General features: G+C 39.0%; 1 protein-coding gene across 4 annotated transcripts in view; it reads right to left on the reverse strand.

The window, feature by feature from the left end:
* Nucleotides 1–114: 114 nt before the first annotated feature.
* Nucleotides 115–19,450, reverse strand: part of LOC100696973 (F-actin-uncapping protein LRRC16A) — a 75,846-nt gene continuing 56,510 nt past the window's right edge. For 2 of the 4 annotated variants that reach the window (XM_025911348.1, XM_025911347.1), the window contains 18 exons: nucleotides 18,397–18,465; nucleotides 16,458–16,551; nucleotides 16,183–16,281; nucleotides 15,283–15,411; nucleotides 13,674–13,805; nucleotides 13,355–13,530; nucleotides 13,169–13,256; nucleotides 12,808–12,948; nucleotides 12,045–12,062; nucleotides 11,140–11,206; nucleotides 10,429–10,655; nucleotides 10,161–10,270; nucleotides 9,770–10,018; nucleotides 9,467–9,677; nucleotides 7,487–7,523; nucleotides 7,094–7,357; nucleotides 6,782–6,910; nucleotides 115–3,329 (listed from right to left, as the gene is read on the reverse strand). In XM_025911348.1, coding sequence (XP_025767133.1) covers nucleotides 3,157–3,329; nucleotides 6,782–6,910; nucleotides 7,094–7,357; nucleotides 7,487–7,523; nucleotides 9,467–9,677; nucleotides 9,770–10,018; nucleotides 10,161–10,270; nucleotides 10,429–10,655; nucleotides 11,140–11,206; nucleotides 12,045–12,062; nucleotides 12,808–12,948; nucleotides 13,169–13,256; nucleotides 13,355–13,530; nucleotides 13,674–13,805; nucleotides 15,283–15,411; nucleotides 16,183–16,281; nucleotides 16,458–16,551; nucleotides 18,397–18,465 — 2,413 coding nt within the window. In that variant the 3' untranslated portion in view covers nucleotides 115–3,156. The remainder of the gene's footprint in view (nucleotides 3,330–6,781; nucleotides 6,911–7,093; nucleotides 7,358–7,486; nucleotides 7,524–9,466; nucleotides 9,678–9,769; nucleotides 10,019–10,160; nucleotides 10,271–10,428; nucleotides 10,656–11,139; nucleotides 11,207–12,044; nucleotides 12,063–12,807; nucleotides 12,949–13,168; nucleotides 13,257–13,354; nucleotides 13,531–13,673; nucleotides 13,806–15,282; nucleotides 15,412–16,182; nucleotides 16,282–16,457; nucleotides 16,552–18,396; nucleotides 18,466–19,450) is intronic. The other 2 variants (XM_019364317.2, XM_013270465.3) reach the window with 1 other exon arrangement.

Here is a 19,450-nt window from a genome sequence, read left to right on the forward strand (position 1 = left end):
AAGGAACAGCACTACCGTATTTGCCATCTGGTGGTTGATTAGCTACACTGCAAAGCAGATCTTCAACTGGAACTTGTTACTTTACACAGATAAAACACAACATGACAAATGTTATAGCCTGTAAAATTATTTTAATCAGTATTAATTGCATGAAGAAATGCCCATCATCAGACTTAGCGGAACATATTTAACCATGTCCAAACAGAACAAGTGATGTATTAATGACAGAAGGAAAGAACCAAAAAACAGAAACACATTGCAGTGCATTAACAATCAAAGTAAACCTAAAGTGATTACGTTTAATAAATAATTACGTACAAAGAATTCATTTCTACATTTATAAACAAGTGAGAGGAAAACCAACAAATGATCAGGACATCACCGGCCACTGTTTGCTTTTTTAATTTTTTTTTATTATTCCAAATAAGTTACAAACAAATCCCTAGTATAGAAGTGTACTTAGTACCAAAACAATATAGGATTCGCCGTGGTCACATAGGTGTGTGGCTATATCATATGTAAGTATATTACACGTGCATATGTTACACATACATATATACACACACCTACATGTTTGAAAGCACATATATACATACAGTACAACTCACAGTCACATCATGCAGTCACACACGTAGACACCGAGGTCTAAACTTAATGCTACGGGTTATTTTCATGTTTCTCCCACCAACTGAAACAATGTGGACACTCAAGTTTGGAAGGAAACTGGAAACTATCTTTCACGCGATACCACAGATGTCCGGATCATTTCCTTGCAGCATATTGCAAAGTAGTGCTTTTTTTGTTTTTGTTTGTTTTAGATAGGCGTGAACACCTTTGAGACAAAAAGTGAAGTTTGAGTATTGAAAATTAAAAGCAGCTCTTAGGGACAAGACTATATACAGCAGAGACGTTGTTATTTCAAGTCCATGATTATAGACAAAGAAGCAAAACCTAACCCTAGAAAAAAGACATCAGAAGACACCATAATATATGGAAAAGGTGCACCAGTAAGACCTTTGGCCCTGACTTGAATTAGGCTCTTGCACAGTAACATAAATACAAGCCGTGGCCCTTTCACACTGTTCATGACGAACCAATCTGGAGCGCACATATCAAAATGACAATAGAGCGCAGCTCGACCTGCAGAATAAGTAGTTAATGTGATATAAAAGACTGGATTTTATAGAGTGTGATGCTGACATTGTGTCATACTGAGTGACTGCAGAGCTCGAAATAAAAACAGAGGCATCTGTTTAAGACTGAACTGGCAACACAGTGCAGCATCACATCCAGGAAGAGTGGGTTGACTGAAGCATATCGGCCACATAAAAACCGAGGTGGCATGAGTGGGATATCAAACCATTTATGCAACATCTGTGAAATTGCACGGTCCAGTATCAAAAAAGCCAGACTCATGTGCAGATGGAGAGATGAGCTGCCCACAAATCCTTTGCCCCTTTCACTGTTTTCTTTTTTCAATTCTGAAGATTATTGACTTCAAAAGCACCATATATTTGAGAAAGTTTGCAAACTGTATCAGTGTGAAAAGGTCACTGCTTGTTCTCAGAAGAGAGAAATCCGAAGAATTTGGCCTGAGACCCGAGCTAATGTGACTCAGTCAGATCCTGAAAATGGTATGTACAAAATAGCCCGAAGGTCCACGTGGTCAAAATACTGCTACCTTCAGTTCACTTTCACTTTAGGCACTGCTTGCTTTTTGAATTTAAGCATTATGATTGCCACCTAATGGCTTGAGGTTTTTTTTCCCCGTCCTGTGTGGAAAGTAAAAGTGAACTAAATTTGGAAGATGCTGAGGAAGAAGAGTGTCTGAAGGCTGGATTTCCTTCCTGTATCCTGCTTTTACACAAAGGACAAACTCATGAGGTTATTTTCAAGGCCTGGGCTTTTCTTTTGGAGGAATGTCAATATTACTCAATGAATAACATTAGTCTGTTTTTGGAAGGGAGGAGCCCTCTTTATCTTTAAGAGCAATACAGAGTCTCAACATTTCGACTAAAGGCTCCAATTTGTTTTCAGAAACACTTAGTAAGAATTAAATTTTGTTATAAACACAGAAATTTGGCCAAAATGTATAAAATCAATCTCTGTGTTGCACTTTAGTGGTATCCTCCCCTGAAAACAGCTAATAAGATATTTTTCCACAGTGTTTACATACAGAGAACAGTATTATTTAACAGTGCTGAAGCCATACTGATTATCAATAAAGTTAAAGTTAAACGCATCACACGGTCACTCCAGCTCTTGCAGTGAGTGTAACTTGAGTCCAGGTGGTGTGTTTGCTTTACACTGATTTACAGCTATCCCTCAGTCCTGCAGTAAAAAGTCTGGCTAGTCCCCTCTGAGTAACTCAGCCGTACTGTAAGCCAAAGTACATCAAATATATCTGAGTTCTGTCGTTGCTGAGAGTCTCAGCTGAAACCTGTATATTCCTGTAAAAAAACACGAATTGCATAATGGATTCAGGCACCTTTGAAGTCCCCAAAAAGTCCTTTGCACATGCTGAAGATTAGTATATACCAAAATCTGTAAAAATATATTGAAAAAAACAAATGCCATTGAGTCCTGGTCTGGTTGTATGGGTAAAGTACAGTAATCCTGACGTGAGTGGTATTGTGTGTTTGGTCCTTCGGAGACGAGCTATGGCAACTGACAGTAGAAAGACTCAAGTTAAAGATTTTACACGTACACACACTTTCACGGTCTCTCTGCTTTTTTGTATAAATGTCATGCATGATTTTTAGTGGTTTGAAAACTTAAGATTTCTATTTAGGTTCCAGACATGAGATTTTTACCTGAAAGCAGGGATCAAGAGCATGATCTAGAGAGGAGAGAGAAGGCTGTCTGTGAGAAGGAAGCTCTTTTGCGACATAGTAAAGTATTTGGGTTAGGTTAGATAACCAAGGAGTTAAAACCCATCATTAAACATAATTAAATTAAGAGGCTTTCTTTTTATAAACTACTGCAGGTTTTCCTACAAACCAAATATGATTGTTGTACTTTGCAGTCAGACAGGACCTACAGGTACAAGCTCTAACACAAAAGAAACAACAGTTAGATTTGCTGCCCTGTGGGGCTTCCTTCATTAACTGTAAATCTGAAGCTTGTCAACAGGCGTTTTACGTCAGTTTGTTTTACTTATATCAAAATAAAGTCTTTGTCTGCCTCCTCCCCAGAGTCTGAGGACTTCTTGCCTGCTGCTTTGTCCTTGTCTGAGTTTGCACTTTGGTCCTTGGTCTTGGAGGAGCCGTGATCTTCAGAGTTGGTGCTGAGAGGGCTGGATCGCTGAACAGAGTCCAACATAGATCTCACTGGTGGAGATAAAAGGAGAAGAAATAATGAAGCAAGAAAGAGAAGAAAATTTAAAACAATAATAAGAATAACATTTTTTTATTGTTTAGTGACTAACCCACAAAGACTGATGGCTGCTTATTTTCACCCTGATTCTCTTTCTATATTATGATTATTTTTGAACAGTAGGATAATGGAAAGAATAACCATGTTTGCTGCTGTAATAATGATGTTATTAAGTTATAAGACTATGAAAGGAAAGCGAAAATAAAATTAAATCAAGAGAACTTGTAACATTTTATCTATTTATGTTTGGACCTTTTAGCCCAGAGCCTCAAGCAGAAGCATAGTTAGCTTCTTTAACCACATTTCTAAACTGGCAACAGACCATTGTGACTGTGGATTTTGAATAGTAAGATTCAGCACTATGGCATATGATTGGTTGGTTGAGAGGTCATATGACTGTTGTCAACTTCTTTCAGTTATTTTATAGAAAACCCCCCCCCCCAAAATAAAACATAAATGAGGGCACAAGCAATGAATTTTTTTAGTTTTTGTTTTTTTTAGCTCTGTGGTCCTACGGGAATGAAAGAAGTGGTGTTCCATATGTTCCATTAAAAAAGGAGAGAAAATTGCAATATTTTAAATATTCTCAACGGCAGCCTTACACTCAGTTAATAATACATAAACTAACTTCAGGGGTTGAGATGAATCTTTCCACAGTTTGAATATTGGCTTTGATCCCGTCTTTGTAGTTTTAGCGTATGTCAGGAGCTGTACTTTTTATCTACTTTCAAAAAGAATCTCACTCCAAACTCACACCACTTATTCTGAGTGGCAGCCTGCATGAAGTTAATTTTTCTTGCTTATTGTGATCATTATCTTGAGTCAAAATGGCAACTTTTTACTTCTGAAATCTTGCAAAATTAAATTTTTTAAACTTTTCTAGTGGTTTTACTTTGCACTACATTGACCAGCTGATCACGCTGACAACTGTAGTGCCTGGAGCGAGGCCTGGGATCCCAGATGAGATCCGGAGGAAAGTGCAGAGTTTCAGAGGCGAGCTGTTGAGTGATCATCATGGTGAACGTGAGGTGTTTGGACAGTAATATGGGCAAGCTCAGTGAGATAACTGAGACCAGGGGGAAGACTGTCTGTAGTCTGATCAGTGATGGGAATAACGGCGTTACAAGTAACGGCGTTACTAACGGCGTTACTTTTTTCAGTAACGAGTAATCTAACTAATTACTATTCCTATCGTTACAACGGCGTTACAGTTACTAACAAGGTAACGCGGTCCGTTACTATTTTTCAACAAACAGACGTTGAAGCTGTGTTCAGCTTACCGCATCTTATATCAGTTGCACGGAAGTAGCTGTAAGTAATCTGGACGCTACAGCTTTAAGCAGCTGCGCGCTCCCGCGGATGGTAATCACGATCACTGTCTAGCACAACACCTGGAGCTAAGGAGGCAAAACAATCGCATGAGTGCTGCTGTTTGACTGAGGAAGAATAAAGTAGTCGTGGTAAGTCAATCACATGACCACTTAAAGACAAAGCAACAAGGTACCAGTTTTTAAATTGTGTTGATAGGCCACGTAAAACCAGATATGATAAACAATATATACGCGGCGTTTTTTCCTCAATAGTTTCGCCACGTTAGCGCTAGCAAGCACTCTCTGCTTATGAGCAAAAAAACAAAACAAAAAAAAGTTTTAGGAGTGACGGCGAGAGAAAAAGAGAGGGAGAGAGAGAGGGAGAGAGAGAAAGAGAGAGAGCAGGAAAAGAGAGAGAGCGAGTTTTGAGATGTGAGATTTGTGACGTTTAGCGTGTTTGGAGTGTGTAGTTAATGTGTTGTCTTGTGTAGTTAGTGTGTAGTGTTGTGGATAGTTTTGTGTTGTGTGTCAGAACAATGAGGCGACTGCTGTCTCCAGGTAGAAACAGGAGTGATACACCTGCTGCTGTCAGACCTGCGGGTATCAGGCTGTGATGTTCTCCTTTATAGTGAACAGAAATTATGTTTTTTGGAGTGGCACAAATAATTTGTGTGGCATCTTATTGAAGAACAGCTGATTGTTCTTTAAATAGTTTGAAATGGTTATTTAAAAAAAAGGGTAAAAGGTAAATGGATGCAAATAACTTTGTTGTTTGCAAAACTTGTGCATAGGATTTTAAAATTGACAATTAATATTTGCATTTGAAGTTATGAAATATGATTCATTAAACATGTTTATGGTTGTTACAGTAAAAATATAACTTTTTCTACTGTGATTTTATGTTTTTTGTCTGATTTTAGATCAATTCTGGTTATACAGTATGTCAAAATGAAAACAGAACTGTAAATTCAGGCACGTGAGGTTGCGCTAAAAAGAATGATACCAAACAAGGCAAAGTAAATAGTTTTTAAAGGTAAAATGTGGAGAGAAAATCAAGAGTAGTAAAAAAATGGCCAATTATACCCTGGACCCCAGGGGGTTAAACGTTCTTTGTTTTTTTTTTTTAAGTAACGCAATAGTTACTTTTCCAAGTAATTAATTACTTTTAGAATATTGTAACTCAGTTACTAACTCAGTTACTTTTTTGAAGTAGTAACTAGTAACTATAATTGAATTACTATTTCAAAGTAACTTGCCCAACACTGAGTCTGATGTGGTGACATGAGATGCTGCCCCACTCATGCTTACTGGACCACAGTGGCTTCAGGCTTCTGGTGAACAGGGACTTTAATCTGAGCAGAAGTTAACATTGCTTTTTAAATGTAGTTTGAATTAACACACTGTGTGGATTCCTCCATCAGGAACAGATAACAACAGGGATTACATTTCAGCTCCTTCTTGTATCATATTTACATTCAAATTAATGACTTTTTAAGTGAGTATTTAACTGAGCTCCTCCTTTAGGTAACTCTGGAACCTTTCCGAGTTATTTCATTCTGTGATATTGCATTTCATTTACTTTTTTCATATAAAGTTGAATTTTCAATCATCATAAGGAATATAAAGGCAGTGCTTTAAGTTTTAAATGTTGGGATCCAACCAATATTCATGTTTGAAACGAAAACTTTTGTCAAAGGTCACTTGAAGATTGGCCAGTGGACCAGGGTTTCAAATACAAACTCTCACATTAATAATAATGTATACGTGTTACATAATAGATAGTAGTTCAAAGGCAGTGAGAGCCTTGTGAGAGCGGTGACCTGAATCTGTCAGTGTCACATCTGTCACTTCATAGAAAATACAGCAGCGGCCTCCACGGTACGATAACAAATACGAGACCGCAGGGGAAGCAAACACCGTGTCAGATCCTGACAGCGAGATCAAACATCCACCAGTCTGTCCAACTTCACGAGGAGACAAAAAAGTAACAGCTGATGTATTTATAAGGGGATGACTGACAGTTCACTGCATTTTCAGTGAGGCTCAAAATCTATTTTCTTTAATGTGTTAACATTAACAAAATAGGAGAAACTTACCTTCCTGAGTGGTTTTGTTGGTGGAGACTCCCTCCTTGCCTTTTTCCGATAGCACCCTTTTCAGTGTTGGAGGAAGAACTGTGGCTTTATGAGACACACTGCCACTGCTGGTGGAATCTGAGCTCTCATCTATGTGAAGAAAAAACAAAACAAGAGAAGAGAAGAGAAAACAATCTTTAAGCATTAAGTATGGATACATACCTAACAAAATAAAACATGCATCGCAGATTTTGTTCGAAAAGAAAAAAAAAATCACTGTAACAGAAATCAGTTCTGCATGACCACCTACTCAAACCCAGAGTATGACAGTACCTATGCTCCTGCTGCTATTCGTGGGCCTCGGCTTCTGCGGGATTGTGGGTCGAGCAGCCAGAGCAGGCTTTGCTCCCTGTGGCACCGGTGGTTTGGGACTTACTGGTCCCCCCGGGGAACTCGAGGAAGACGTAGCTCTGAGACGAGGAGCTGGCTCGGGCTTAGTCTCACCGCGTGGTGAGGTCTTCTCTGGAGAAGCAGGGTCGGGCTTGTTAACGGAACCACCGGGAGACCTGCTTTCTGGAGTGGTGGGTTGAGGCTTGGCTGTTTTACACGCGTAACAATGAAAAAGAAAAATCTGATTTTTATTGTTTTATTGTACTGGAAACATCAAAAAGATTCTTGCATTTTCTCCTCTAAAGTTTCAGGCATATCAAGAAGAAAAAAGCTCACCTGTTGTATTGCTGTCAGGTCTGTCAGGGCTGGAAGACTAGAGCAGACGAAAAAAACCAAATAAACACTGGATCACTACACAAAACAGCTGAATAGTTTTAGATCATGCTCAAGTGCACAGATGCAATTGTAGTTTTTCAGTTTCAACCATACACACACCAGGAAGCCAACCAGAAGCGGCGTAAAGCAGAAGCTTTAGTGCTACTGCTGATACAAGGTACAAGACCCAGAAACCTCCGAATGCTGCAAATGCCACAAACCTCTCGGTGCACAAACTTTTAGTTTAATCCCTGGTGTTGCCACACTAATTCTTCCCCCTTTGAATCAAATATATTTTTTTCCCCGTTTTCTATTTTTCTCTTTTTTCCTTTTCTATTTTTAATACGCACCAGGGGAAATAAATATGTCAGAGTGGAGAAAGCAGACGGACGTGTGGGAAATGAGAGCACTTGTATGGCTGGGAAATCTATGTAGGTAGAATATTCACAGCATTTATGTCATGCTGTGAGTCATGACAGAAAAAAATAAAATCAGCCTTCTTTTTCGTCTTGATTTCATGCTTCCATCACTTCAAATTTGCACTTGTTTCCATTCCTGCTACTCTCACCTTGCCCTCTGGCAGAGAGAGGCTTGTTTGTGTTTTTATGTCAACATGTTGTCAGGTGCTGTGAGCAGCCTGAGGTCATCGGGGTCCTTGCATGCCTGTGATTTTCAGCGCTTCTTATTTTACACATCCTCCCAGCGGGGAAGTCACACTTAGTGACTGTTGAATAAAGGAGCTTTGACAAGTGGAAGCTCATAACCTAGAGTGCTTTGACTCCAAATATGCTGTTTTTAAAAAAGCACCACCAGCAAGGGTGTACTGGGATATCTTTGATTGACTGATCAGGATCCCCTGAACTTATTAAAACTACAGTTTATGGGTATCTCATTTTTCCATTTATCTGCTAAAAAAGACGTTTTTTAAATAAACTTCTGAAATCTTAAATAACACAATATTAGAAAAAATAAACTGCGTATTATTTTCACAAGCTAAGAACGACCCATTTGCATCTAATACCGAAAACTGATCCCACGTAAGGGCCCCACCCAACTACAGAGCAATAATTAGCCACAAGGACGAATTGCTCTACATTCAAAAACAAAAACAAATAAAAAAAAATTCTCACTGCTCGAATATGAAAGAAGAAAAAAAAATAGGCTGTGTTTTGACAAGAAATGAGGGTATACCAAGAGGAAGGAGAAAAAATAAAAGCTGTGAAAATGGCCCAGGTGAGACAAAAAAGAAATCCACTAAATGAAGTGTGACAGGGCAGGAAAGTCCCATTTAAAAAAATATTCATCTTCTTTTATTGCGTCGCTTATTAAGGCAGTATCTTTAGCTCAACTTCAGAGACTGGGCTTGAACCCAGGGTGGAGTGAGTCGTGAGTGTCAGGGGTGAGGGTGAGAAGGAGGTGAAGGTGGAAGAGGAGGAGGAGGAAGGGCATCTGAATCGAAGGGCTTTCTAATCCAAATACAGAAAAAATAAAATGTGTGTGCATGTGTGTATACATTTATAGACAAACAATTAGCATAGACAATGACTTTAATTCCTGGAATGTGTAAATATATTTTAACACATTTTGATCCCTGTGTGCTTCTCTACCCATTTAAAAGCCCAAACACATAAACCAACTTTAAACCACTTCATTATATCACCAATCAAAGAAATAAGCAGACCAGTAGGATATTTGCAGGATTAGTTTGGCATGATTATGTGTGTGACTGCTCTGAAATACATTCTTAACTCAAAGACTTTTTACTCAATAAATTAAGCTTGTTTATCTGCGACAGAACTGCAGAGTTTAAGTCTTTTTGGATTTGTGGATTTGTCTCGAGTCTTCATCTTTGAAAAAGACCCATCATACATATTGCTGTGCCCCATTTTCATTTACTTGTTCTTTGTGTGGTTTCTTTGTTTTTAAATGGCATCACTTTACCTTGTATGCTCTTCTTTCGTGCTTGGCTTTCATCTCTGCTAGGAGGCCGCTGCCCATCATCTGCACACCAGGATACCGCTTGCCTCCCTGAGGACTCCCCCTGCCATCTGAACCCTCCCAGGGTTCGTCCATGGAGTCTGGTGTCCTCAGCTCCTCTGAGCGGTCTGAGCTGCTGCTGTAGTCTGTGGGCTGTGAGCGACTGGAGGCGTCTCTGTGGTGGAGACAGAAATATTGTCAAAAAAGCTGGAAGTGGTTACAGAGGAATAAAAAAAAAAAAAATTCTGCTTTAGTCTTCATCTTCACCTCGACTTCGGCTCAGGTGCCGTGCTCTTAACTGCAACCTTCGGTGAGGAAGGCTCCTCTGGGATGACGGATGCCTGTGCAGAGGGTGATGGACCTGAGGATGTTAAAGTGGCCTGGATTTTCTCAGACTTATCCAGTTTGTCTGATTTATCCGATTTATCCGATTTAGAGGATCGTTTGATGAGATTTAGAAATCCTCCTTTCTTTTTCTTCTCGCCATCTTGAGATTCTGAACTCTTCAGGGAACGCCTGAGAAAAGATGCAACAGACAAAGGGACACATGGGAGAAAGACTTAATAAGAGACGAGTATTAGAAATGACAAGATAAAGCCCATTTCAATTTATGTATTCAGTGGATAAAAAAATAAAGAGACAAGAGTACAGTCCTTACTTGGAATCCATCTTGGTGACTTTTTTAGAGAAGAACTCATCTACACCCTCGTCCACCCTTCCCATGAGGCCGTTCTGTTCCCCATCTTGAGATGGAGTGCTGCTGATTTGCTGAAAGAAGAAAGATTTTCTGGACCATCTGACAAAAAGCAGACCAACTGTACTGGACTATATCTAAAGAGGTCTTATATGTTTAACTTTATTTTGAGACAAATGTAAGCTCACTAATCCCTTGAAGTAAACTTGAGAAACCCATCTTGATCACTCACTGGTACTTTGCTGGAATGTGTCTTTTTGTTTCTCCGAGGTCGGAGTTTGGTGAAGTGCTGGAGCTTTTTTTCTTCCTCAGATGGAAGCTCCACCATCACACCTGTGGGACATGGCTCCAGTTTGGACAGCACCATAGATGGAGTAGATGGAGTGTGAGATGAAGTTGAAGTGTCCTCCACATGGATCGGGACATCTTCTAGGGCTTTGTCCAGGTCAAACTCCATCTCTGCAGGTTTGTAATTTTAAAGGATCACATAAGGAGAAATAAAAAATAAAAACCCATCAAGTCAACTTCTTATCAAAGTTATTACAGTTAACTAAAACTACAAACTGAAAAACTCAAACTAGGTATGAAAAAAGTTATTATTAACTATAATAAAAAAAAAAAAAAACTAGACTTTTATGAAACGTTAACAACATGAAATGATTTTGGGAACTTGGAAAATTGTCTTTAAAAAAAGGAAAAAACAACACTAAAAAACAAACACTAAAACTAATACAAATTAAACTAAAACTAAAGATTTTCAACCAATAAAAACTAAACAAGCTCTGGAAATAACAATCACAAAAAGTCAACAAAAAAATTAATCCAACTACAAAACTAGAATTATTCTGCCTTGTATAGCCTAAAGCAGCAAGACGGCATGATAAATTCATTTTAAGAGAACGTGGTGTTATAACATGTGAACTGAGAAATATGAAGTACTAACCAAAGGCACGAGACACTGGTCGCAGCATCCTGCTGTGGATACTCTTCCTTTTGGATTTCGGAGTCATCTGCAGGAGGAAAAGTTACACTTGTAGCAACTGTGAACTAAAATGGAAACTTTATTTTCTATAAGTGACGAGTGGATGAGTGCTGAAGATTTTAAAACCACGTAAGCAACAACTGTGTGCAAGTACAAAAAGAGTGAACAAAAGAACAAACAGCATATCTGTCATAACGCGACACAACTGAGCCGTTAACATAATGTTTTCCACATCTTATATTTCTAATTCCTTAACGTTGAAACTCAATAACCGATATTATAGCTTCCTGTCTTTAACCATCAAGCTTATAAAGAGATAAAAATTAATATTGGGCAGAACTGAGTTCAGCTTATTGCTGCAGCCCTCCACAACAATCCCAGAGTCTTATGTGGCCCTTTAATAAATTTGTTGTCCACCCCTTCTCCGAAGTCTTGACTGCTGCTTTTATTTACTCGTATCTCAGTGCCACAAAAATATATCAGATCTCCAATAACTAAATGTATATTTAATTTAGAACATATTTTAAAGAAAATAATAATAATAATGTAGGCCAGTTTTCTTCAGACTAGGAGCTCATACTCTTAGTTAACAAACCAAAGTATCAACTGGTTAATCTGCCAAATCTCTAGAAGTTTAAAGGGGTTTGAAATGTTATCTTTATTATTTATCCTTAAACACAGTGGCAGGATGAGGGAAGCTCTACTGCTTCTTTTTAAGGAAATACTCTTCATACACCAAATTGTAAAAGAACCTAGTGATATAGCAGGCATGCACAGGGGAGAGTGAGGGACAAGGAAAAGAACAGTGAGAGCAAAGAAAAGTGGACAGAAACGAGAATCGAGCGAGGCAGTCCACTATTACTTACACTGGTGCAGCACAGAATCTCCATGGAGCAAAGGAGGAAAAGAGAAGAAGGAAAAGAGGAAAAGATTGAAGAGAAAGGAAGACAACACGAAGAACAACCGAGGAAAATGAAAGAAAGCAAAGGAGGAAGGAGAGGGAGGCAGGGGAAAGATTTAAGAAGAAGAAGAAGAAGAAGAAGAAGAAGAAGAAAAAAACGTGGAGATAACTACGGAAGCACAGGAAGACACAGAGGACAGAAGGACTTGCTGCTTTTTTCCCCACAGCAGGATGCACCAACACTTTCCTGCCAGATGATTACAGTTATCATCTTTGTTTTGCCAACAGAAAAACCGGACACTGCTAAATATTTCACCTCTTAACTCGAGGCCTATAAAAGACTGTTTTCACTTGCTTCTGTTCTAGTTTGACTGGGAGAAATAATAAATATTGCACTGCTGGTAGTGAGCTCCAGCCTAGTTTTGTAGCCACTATTTACTCACCTGCATTAAAAATAAGCCAATAACAGCCGAGAGTGCTGTTAGCATTTTGGAAAAAGTTCAAGTTCCAGTTTTTCAGTCTGTGCTAGAATTGATGATGATCAACGTAAAGATGACGAGAGCTAATTTTTTAGGTAGAGGTTAAATTTAAGGCAGGTGTGTTTGTGAGCTACAGCTAACTGTGATCAAGAACCGCTGCCTCCCTTTGCTTAGTTAGGTCAGCTGTTAATTCTGATTAAATACAGCTCCATATACACACACCAACACCTCCTGCCCACCATAACCTACCATACATGTTTCCAAATCCTCAAGCCTCTCAGCCTCTAGTATCTCGGCCGATGCCCGTTTTGGAATCTTTTCCTCCGGCACATCCAGGTCCACCGACTCCTGCTGCACCAAGGGGCGACCTCGACGTACCAGATGATCCGCCTGAGACGACCGGTGAGAAGAAAAACCAATGACATAGCGTGCAAGACAAAAGATGTAAAGAGAAGAAGGAAAGTTGTTGAAAGGCAAGCAAACAGAAGGGGTGAAGAGTCGGGATGAGACAAGATCAATAGGGGAGAAAATACTAAATCATTTCAAATCAACATTTACTTTTCATTCCATTGTTAATTAATGAATACAAAACAGTCGATTCTAATCTTACCAGCACGTGCTGTGACGTGGAAAGAGCCTCCAAAATCTCATCGACGATGCGATCGGACAGAAAGGACGCTAGACTCAGCTTCACCTCACTGCCATAGAGAGAGAGGGCGGGTCAAGCAAAGAGTGGGAGGGGAGCTGTAAGGTCACAACAGACTTAAATGCTTAAACTATGAAGCCTCAGACACACCTGATCTTGTTGATGATATCCACCCCGGACTGCTCCAGAAGGGTTTTGCTAACAAAGCTTTTAGGTACAACCATCCTAGCTGAGCTGGCCTTCATCAGCTCTACTCGAAGATTACTCCTCTTCATCACATGAGGACACAGTGACTCTGCTGCATCCACCATGGACTCCAACAGCGTCTAAAGAGACAGCAGGGAGGAAAAGGATGTGATGATGGATCTGATTAAACTCCTGGATGACAGGCTGTCATCCTGATCTCATGAGCCTACATTTAAAATGCAATTTCACAGACTTTACTAATCTATGAACGTTAAGGCCCAACCTGCAGCTGTTGGTCCATGACAGCAGTCACCTCCCCGGCCATAGACTCCAGTTTCTCCTGAATTGGGCCTACTGAAGAACTGTTCACCTCCTCTCTGGAAGCTGATCCGAGGTGGTAGAGGTTGGGAAGCAGCTAAAAACACGACAGGAAGGCGCACAAGGAGACATTAAACATAGGCATTTCAATATGGCTGATTTCATTTTTGCTCTAAATTTTTAAAAAGAAACTTCTCTGTATTACTGCAACAGTATAAACTATCCACACTGTATTACTAAATTCATTGTAGAAGTCTAAATTCAAATGGAACAAATACAATATAATAAAACACTGACAGTAAGACAGAGTTTGCGTATGTGTGTCAATATATTAGTACAGGGCATAACAGTACAGGGCCAATCAGGCATAACACTAATGGAGTGAAGTGGATAACACTTCGTCATGGCACCTGTTAGTGGGTGGGCTGAGAAGGTGAAACATTTTGTCCCTTTAAAGTTGATGTATTAGGAACAGGAAAAAATGGGCAAACTTAAAGATTTGAGCAAGTTTGATGAGGGCCAAACTGTGATGGGTCAGTGCATCTCAAAAACCTCAGCTCCTGTGAGCTATTCTCTGCACTATTATCAAAAGTGGTCCAAAGAGGGAACAGCAGTGAGCAGCCAAGGCTCACTGATGCACAAAAGGACTCTCCACAGAAAAGGACGGCTCGCATGTTTGATCCAACAGACGAGCTACTGTAGCTCAGATTGGGGACCCATTGAATGCAAAAGGGGGACCAGCACTATACTGGGCAGGTGGTCATAATGTTATGCCTGGTATGTGTCTATAGAAGCTGACAAATACACCTTAAAATCTTTTATGATGCAGGATATTTGGTGAAATTGAAAATTTGAGTTCATTTTGAATACTTCTTTTGCATATTATTTAAGACAAACATACCAGTTTTCCAGTAAGAAAAAAAACTAACAAAATAAGTAGAATGAATATGATGATATAGAACAAATGTAGGAAGAAAATTTAAATCTCTTGCATAAAAGAATAAATAAGTTTCTGACAGGCTTCACTGTGGTCTGGACTTCTGCACACTGAAAGTAAGCATTAAAGATTTGCTGATACAAACCATGACTTAATTTATCCATCAACAATCCAGTGTCTACAGTACAAATAATGCTTCTCCTCTTTATGCCTTTGTGCATTTAAAACATTAACACTTTAACCAGTAACCAGTTTTTATCAAATCCGTTCTTAGAGACTTCAGTGTACAGTTACAGTGAGCAGCAAATTTGCAGGTGTGACTAAGCACAAGTTTAGGATACTGAAGAAGGCCCAGTTTATCCTGGCTGATCTTAGCTTTCTCTTATCAAAGGACATCCAGTTGCTTCCGTCTGGTTTCAGAAACTGTATGTGAAGGACAAATAGACTCAAGAACTGCTTTGTCCCAGCTGCCGTTGATCTTTTGAATATCTTCTTAATTGTAATTTTACATAATGTAGCGATTTTGTATATCTGCTGACTATTTACTGCTTGATGTTTGTGTGTTTTCTGCCGACTGTACAACAAATTGCCCCTTTGGTGATAATAAAGAATCTGACCCCTTCAGCTGTCTCCTCACCGTTTTTGAATTCCTGGCATCTTTGATGAGGCTCTCCGCTGACCTGACATCCTCCACGATGGCGTCCGTCTCAGAGTTCCTCAGAGAGTTGAGGTGGTCCTGGACTTTAACACAAATCCTGTCAATCATCTGGAAAACAAAAACAACAAACGATGACTGTTTTTGTGTGTCATACAACATGTAAAATGCTCAGCAGAGGAGGTTCCAGACTCAATTTAGTATAACTTGGGGCAAAGACACTCCGTGTTATATCACTACACCAATATATTTAATATTAAATAGTAACTCAAGTTCAGAGTGGAAGAGTTTAAGTTTCTTGGGGTCTTGCTCACAAGTGAAGGAAGAGTAAAGCAGGAGACTGACAGATGGATTTTCATGGAGTCAGGAGTGATGTGGACACTGTACAGGTCCATCATGGTGAAGAGAGAACACAAAGTGAAGCTCTCAGTTTATTGGCCGATCTAGATTCCTACCCTCACCTGTGGTCACAAGCTTTCGATAGAGAATGGAGGAATGAGACTGGGGATTGGTTTCTCCCTACAAGAGCTGGAGGAGGTGATTAGTGAGAGGGAGGTCTGAGGGTCTGCTTAGACTGCGTCTCCCACAACCCAGACAAAAAAATAAAAATAGGAGCAAGATATTTCCAACAGAGGACAAAGAAAAAGCACCATCCAACAAAAGTACCAAGATGAAAAAATTAGTAAACTCTTGGACACAAAGAAAATTAAAAACACTGAGTGATCCATAGAGTTTTCCAGCTGTTATATAATCAAGACCTTTTTTCCAGAAGGCTACAGTGTGATTGTCAATTCAGTGTTTTTGTACAGCTATATCTAATTTATTTTTTTGGTCTATAATTAAAAAGTTAACAATAATCGCCATCTCCATTCACTCACTTACCTGCTGTGTGGTTGTGGTTACGATGCCCTGCTGAAGCCGATAAGCCTGTTCCTGAAGATATTTTCTTGTTTCGTGGTTCCTGTACAAATACGTTTCAATCTATGGAGGGAAAACAAAGCTGATGTCATGATAGTAAACTTAAAATAAAAGATTATAATTCAAATCCGTGTCAGTTTAATTCACTATGTTTTTCTTCACTGATGCCATTGCATTCAGCATGTTTTAAAGACTAAAAGTCTCTAAAAGACAGGAAGCAGAGGGAGTTCTTCATGTACCTTTAGTAAGGCATCCTCAGTTTTCTCAGGGCTCGCCTTTAGAGCCTGGGAGGCATCGATGATGGGGAGGGGCATGAAACGAATGGTGAAGTTCCTAATGGATATAAAAAAAAAACAGACGAAAAACAAAATGAAGAAGAAGCAAAGTGATGCATTTAGAGACACATTGTGAGCAGAGAAACTGGTACTCCTGAGCAGGTCACTGATCTCTAAGTGAGAATTACACACATGACATACATTCAGAAAAACAAAGATAAAAAGGCACATATACAGTAACCAGTCAAAAGTTTGGACACACCTTCTCATTTAATGGTTTTTCTTTATTTTTACTACTTTCTACATTGTAGATACAAACCGAAGACATTAAATATATAAAGCAAGATATATGGAATTATGTAGCAAAGAAAAAAAAAAAAAAAGTAACTCTAAATATGTCTTATATTTTAGATTCCTCAAAGTAGCCACCCTTTGCTTTGTTGACAGTGCTGCAAACCCTTGGCCTTCTCTCAGTGAGCTTTGTGATGATGTCACCTGAAATGGTTTTTACTTCACAGGTGTCAGGATTCATGGCCTGGCCTCCACAGTCACCTGACTTAAACCCAATCGAGATGGTTTGGGGTGAGATGGACTGCAGTAAAGGCAAAAGGGCCAACAAGTGCTCAGCATCTCTGGGAACTGCTTCAGGAATGTTGGAAAACCATTTCAGGTGACTGCCTCATGAAGCTCTTCGAGAAAATGCCAAGAGTGTACAAAGCAGTAAACAAAGCAAATGGTGGCTATTTTGAAGAATCTCAAATATAAAACATGTTTTGAGTTATTTCTCACTTTTTGTTTACTACATAATTCTATATGTGTTAATTCATTGTTTTCATGCCTTCAGTGAGAATCTACAATGTAAATAGTCATGAAAATAAAGGAAAACCAATAAATGAGAAGGTGTGTCCAAACTTTTGACTGGTAGTGTCTAAACCTGTTGCGATATGAAGGTAAAGCAAAGGGATTAGAATAATCTTTAACCTCAAAGGCTGAATGAATGATTGTTATTCAGATGTGGTGATGATCCCACCGAATCATCACCTGTGTGCTCTCCTGCCTCATGTCTGGACTAGATAGATCTTATCTGAACAATTTCTATAAATCACTGAGACCCGTGGATAGCTTTTATATGCTGGCGATTGTGGGAGACTTTGAATACTCCAACTGTCTGTTATATTGCAGTATTGAATATCTGGAGAAAAAAAACTTTAAAGAATGCATGGTACACAGGAGGAAAACGGCGAATTGAGCAACAAAGAAACAAAGACAAGCGATGCTGCACTGCTGAATCGAAAGGAGATCAGAAACAAGAAATTGTTTTTTCAATAATACAACACAGAGACTCGGAGGGGAAATGAAGATATGTGCTGCTGGGAGAATATGATAAAGAGAGAGGAGATGAAAAAGAGGAAAGAGGTGGATGTACCTACACATCCCAGAAGCAAATTTATTCACACGCACAAACATCCAGATCCACAATCGGAAGGTACGGTAAACAAAATCTGATTTGTCTAGCTTTGACTTCTACTTTTTTGTGTCTTAATGTATCATGCTTTCTTTCCCTCAGCACACTTTCATGTCATCGTGTCTCTGTAGTATTCCCTGCGTGTGTCACTCTCTCCTCTCTGCGCCTTCCTTCCTCTTATCGTGCTTCCTGTCTAAACAAACCTCAGACTTTCCTTCTGCTCTGCACAAAGAAAAAAAACCCCATCTGGGCTGCAAAAGCTAACTACACATCCGTTCCTTCAGCAGTTTTCATGTTATACACAAAAGCTTGCACACTGTAAAAAAAAGAAAGAAAAAAAAAGGCATTATAGAAGCACTATACATGTAAAGATTTAATTTTGAACAGACAACGCTAAACCACACACTCACATATACAAGTATGGACAGCATTACTTACTTTTCCAGAGCGGCTGCTACATCCTGCAGACCCTGAGGGCTGGTGTTGTTCTTATCCCAGATCACAGTCCTGCTCAAAAACAAACACACAGTATGACGCGAACAGAGGAAGCCATTAATTCTCAAAGATGATTTACAAGATTTTACTTGCTATCTTCTGATTACCCATAGGCATTAAAAAGAACATTTGTAGGGATTTTATAAAGAAAAAAAGGGGGAAAAAAGCAAAGAGCTATAAAATAAATATGCAGTGTAAGTTCAGACAATAGTTGTTTGAGTATTTAACCGCACAGTGGCCAAATCTGTGTCAAAACAATATACAGTAGTATAAGATATGGACTGTTGAATACAAATAACCAGAGGTGGGACCAAGTCATTGTTTTGCAAGTCTCAAGTAAGTCCCAAGTCTTTATCCTCAAGTCACAAGTCAAGTCTCAAGTAAAGTCAAGCAAGTCAGAGTCAAGTCGCAAGTCAAGACAGACAACTTTCAAGTCAAGTCCCAAGTCCGAAACTTTGAATTTCAAGTCCTTTCAAGTCTTTTTTTTAACCCTCTGGGGTCCCGGGTATAATTGGCCGTTCTTGACTACTTTTGATTTTACTTCTATATTTCACTTTTAAAATATGTTTTTCTTGCCTTGTTTGGTATCATTATTTACAGCACAACCTCAAATATCTGAAATTTGAGTTATTTTTTTCATTTTGGTATACTATATTAGCACAGTTGATCTAAATTCAGACAAAAAATTCAGAATCCGAGTAGAAAAAAAGTTATATTTTTTTACATGTTTAACGAATCATTTTCATAACTTGAAATGCAAATAGAAATTGTACATTTCTAAAAATTATGCACAAGTTTTGCAAACAACAAAGTTATATGGTACTATTTACCTAAAAATGCAGCCAAGGCCTCAGGCGTTTTTTATATAACCATTTAAATCTATTTACAGAACAATCAGGTGTGCTGCATCAAATAAGAAGGCACACAAATTATTTGTGCCAGTCCAAAAAATGTAGTTTGTGTTCAGTATAAGACAGAGGAGAACACCACAGGCCTA

This window comes from Oreochromis niloticus, linkage group LG11 (genome assembly GCF_001858045.2).
Source record: "Oreochromis niloticus isolate F11D_XX linkage group LG11, O_niloticus_UMD_NMBU, whole genome shotgun sequence".
In the NCBI taxonomy this organism is placed as follows: Eukaryota; Metazoa; Chordata; class Actinopteri; order Cichliformes; family Cichlidae; genus Oreochromis; species Oreochromis niloticus.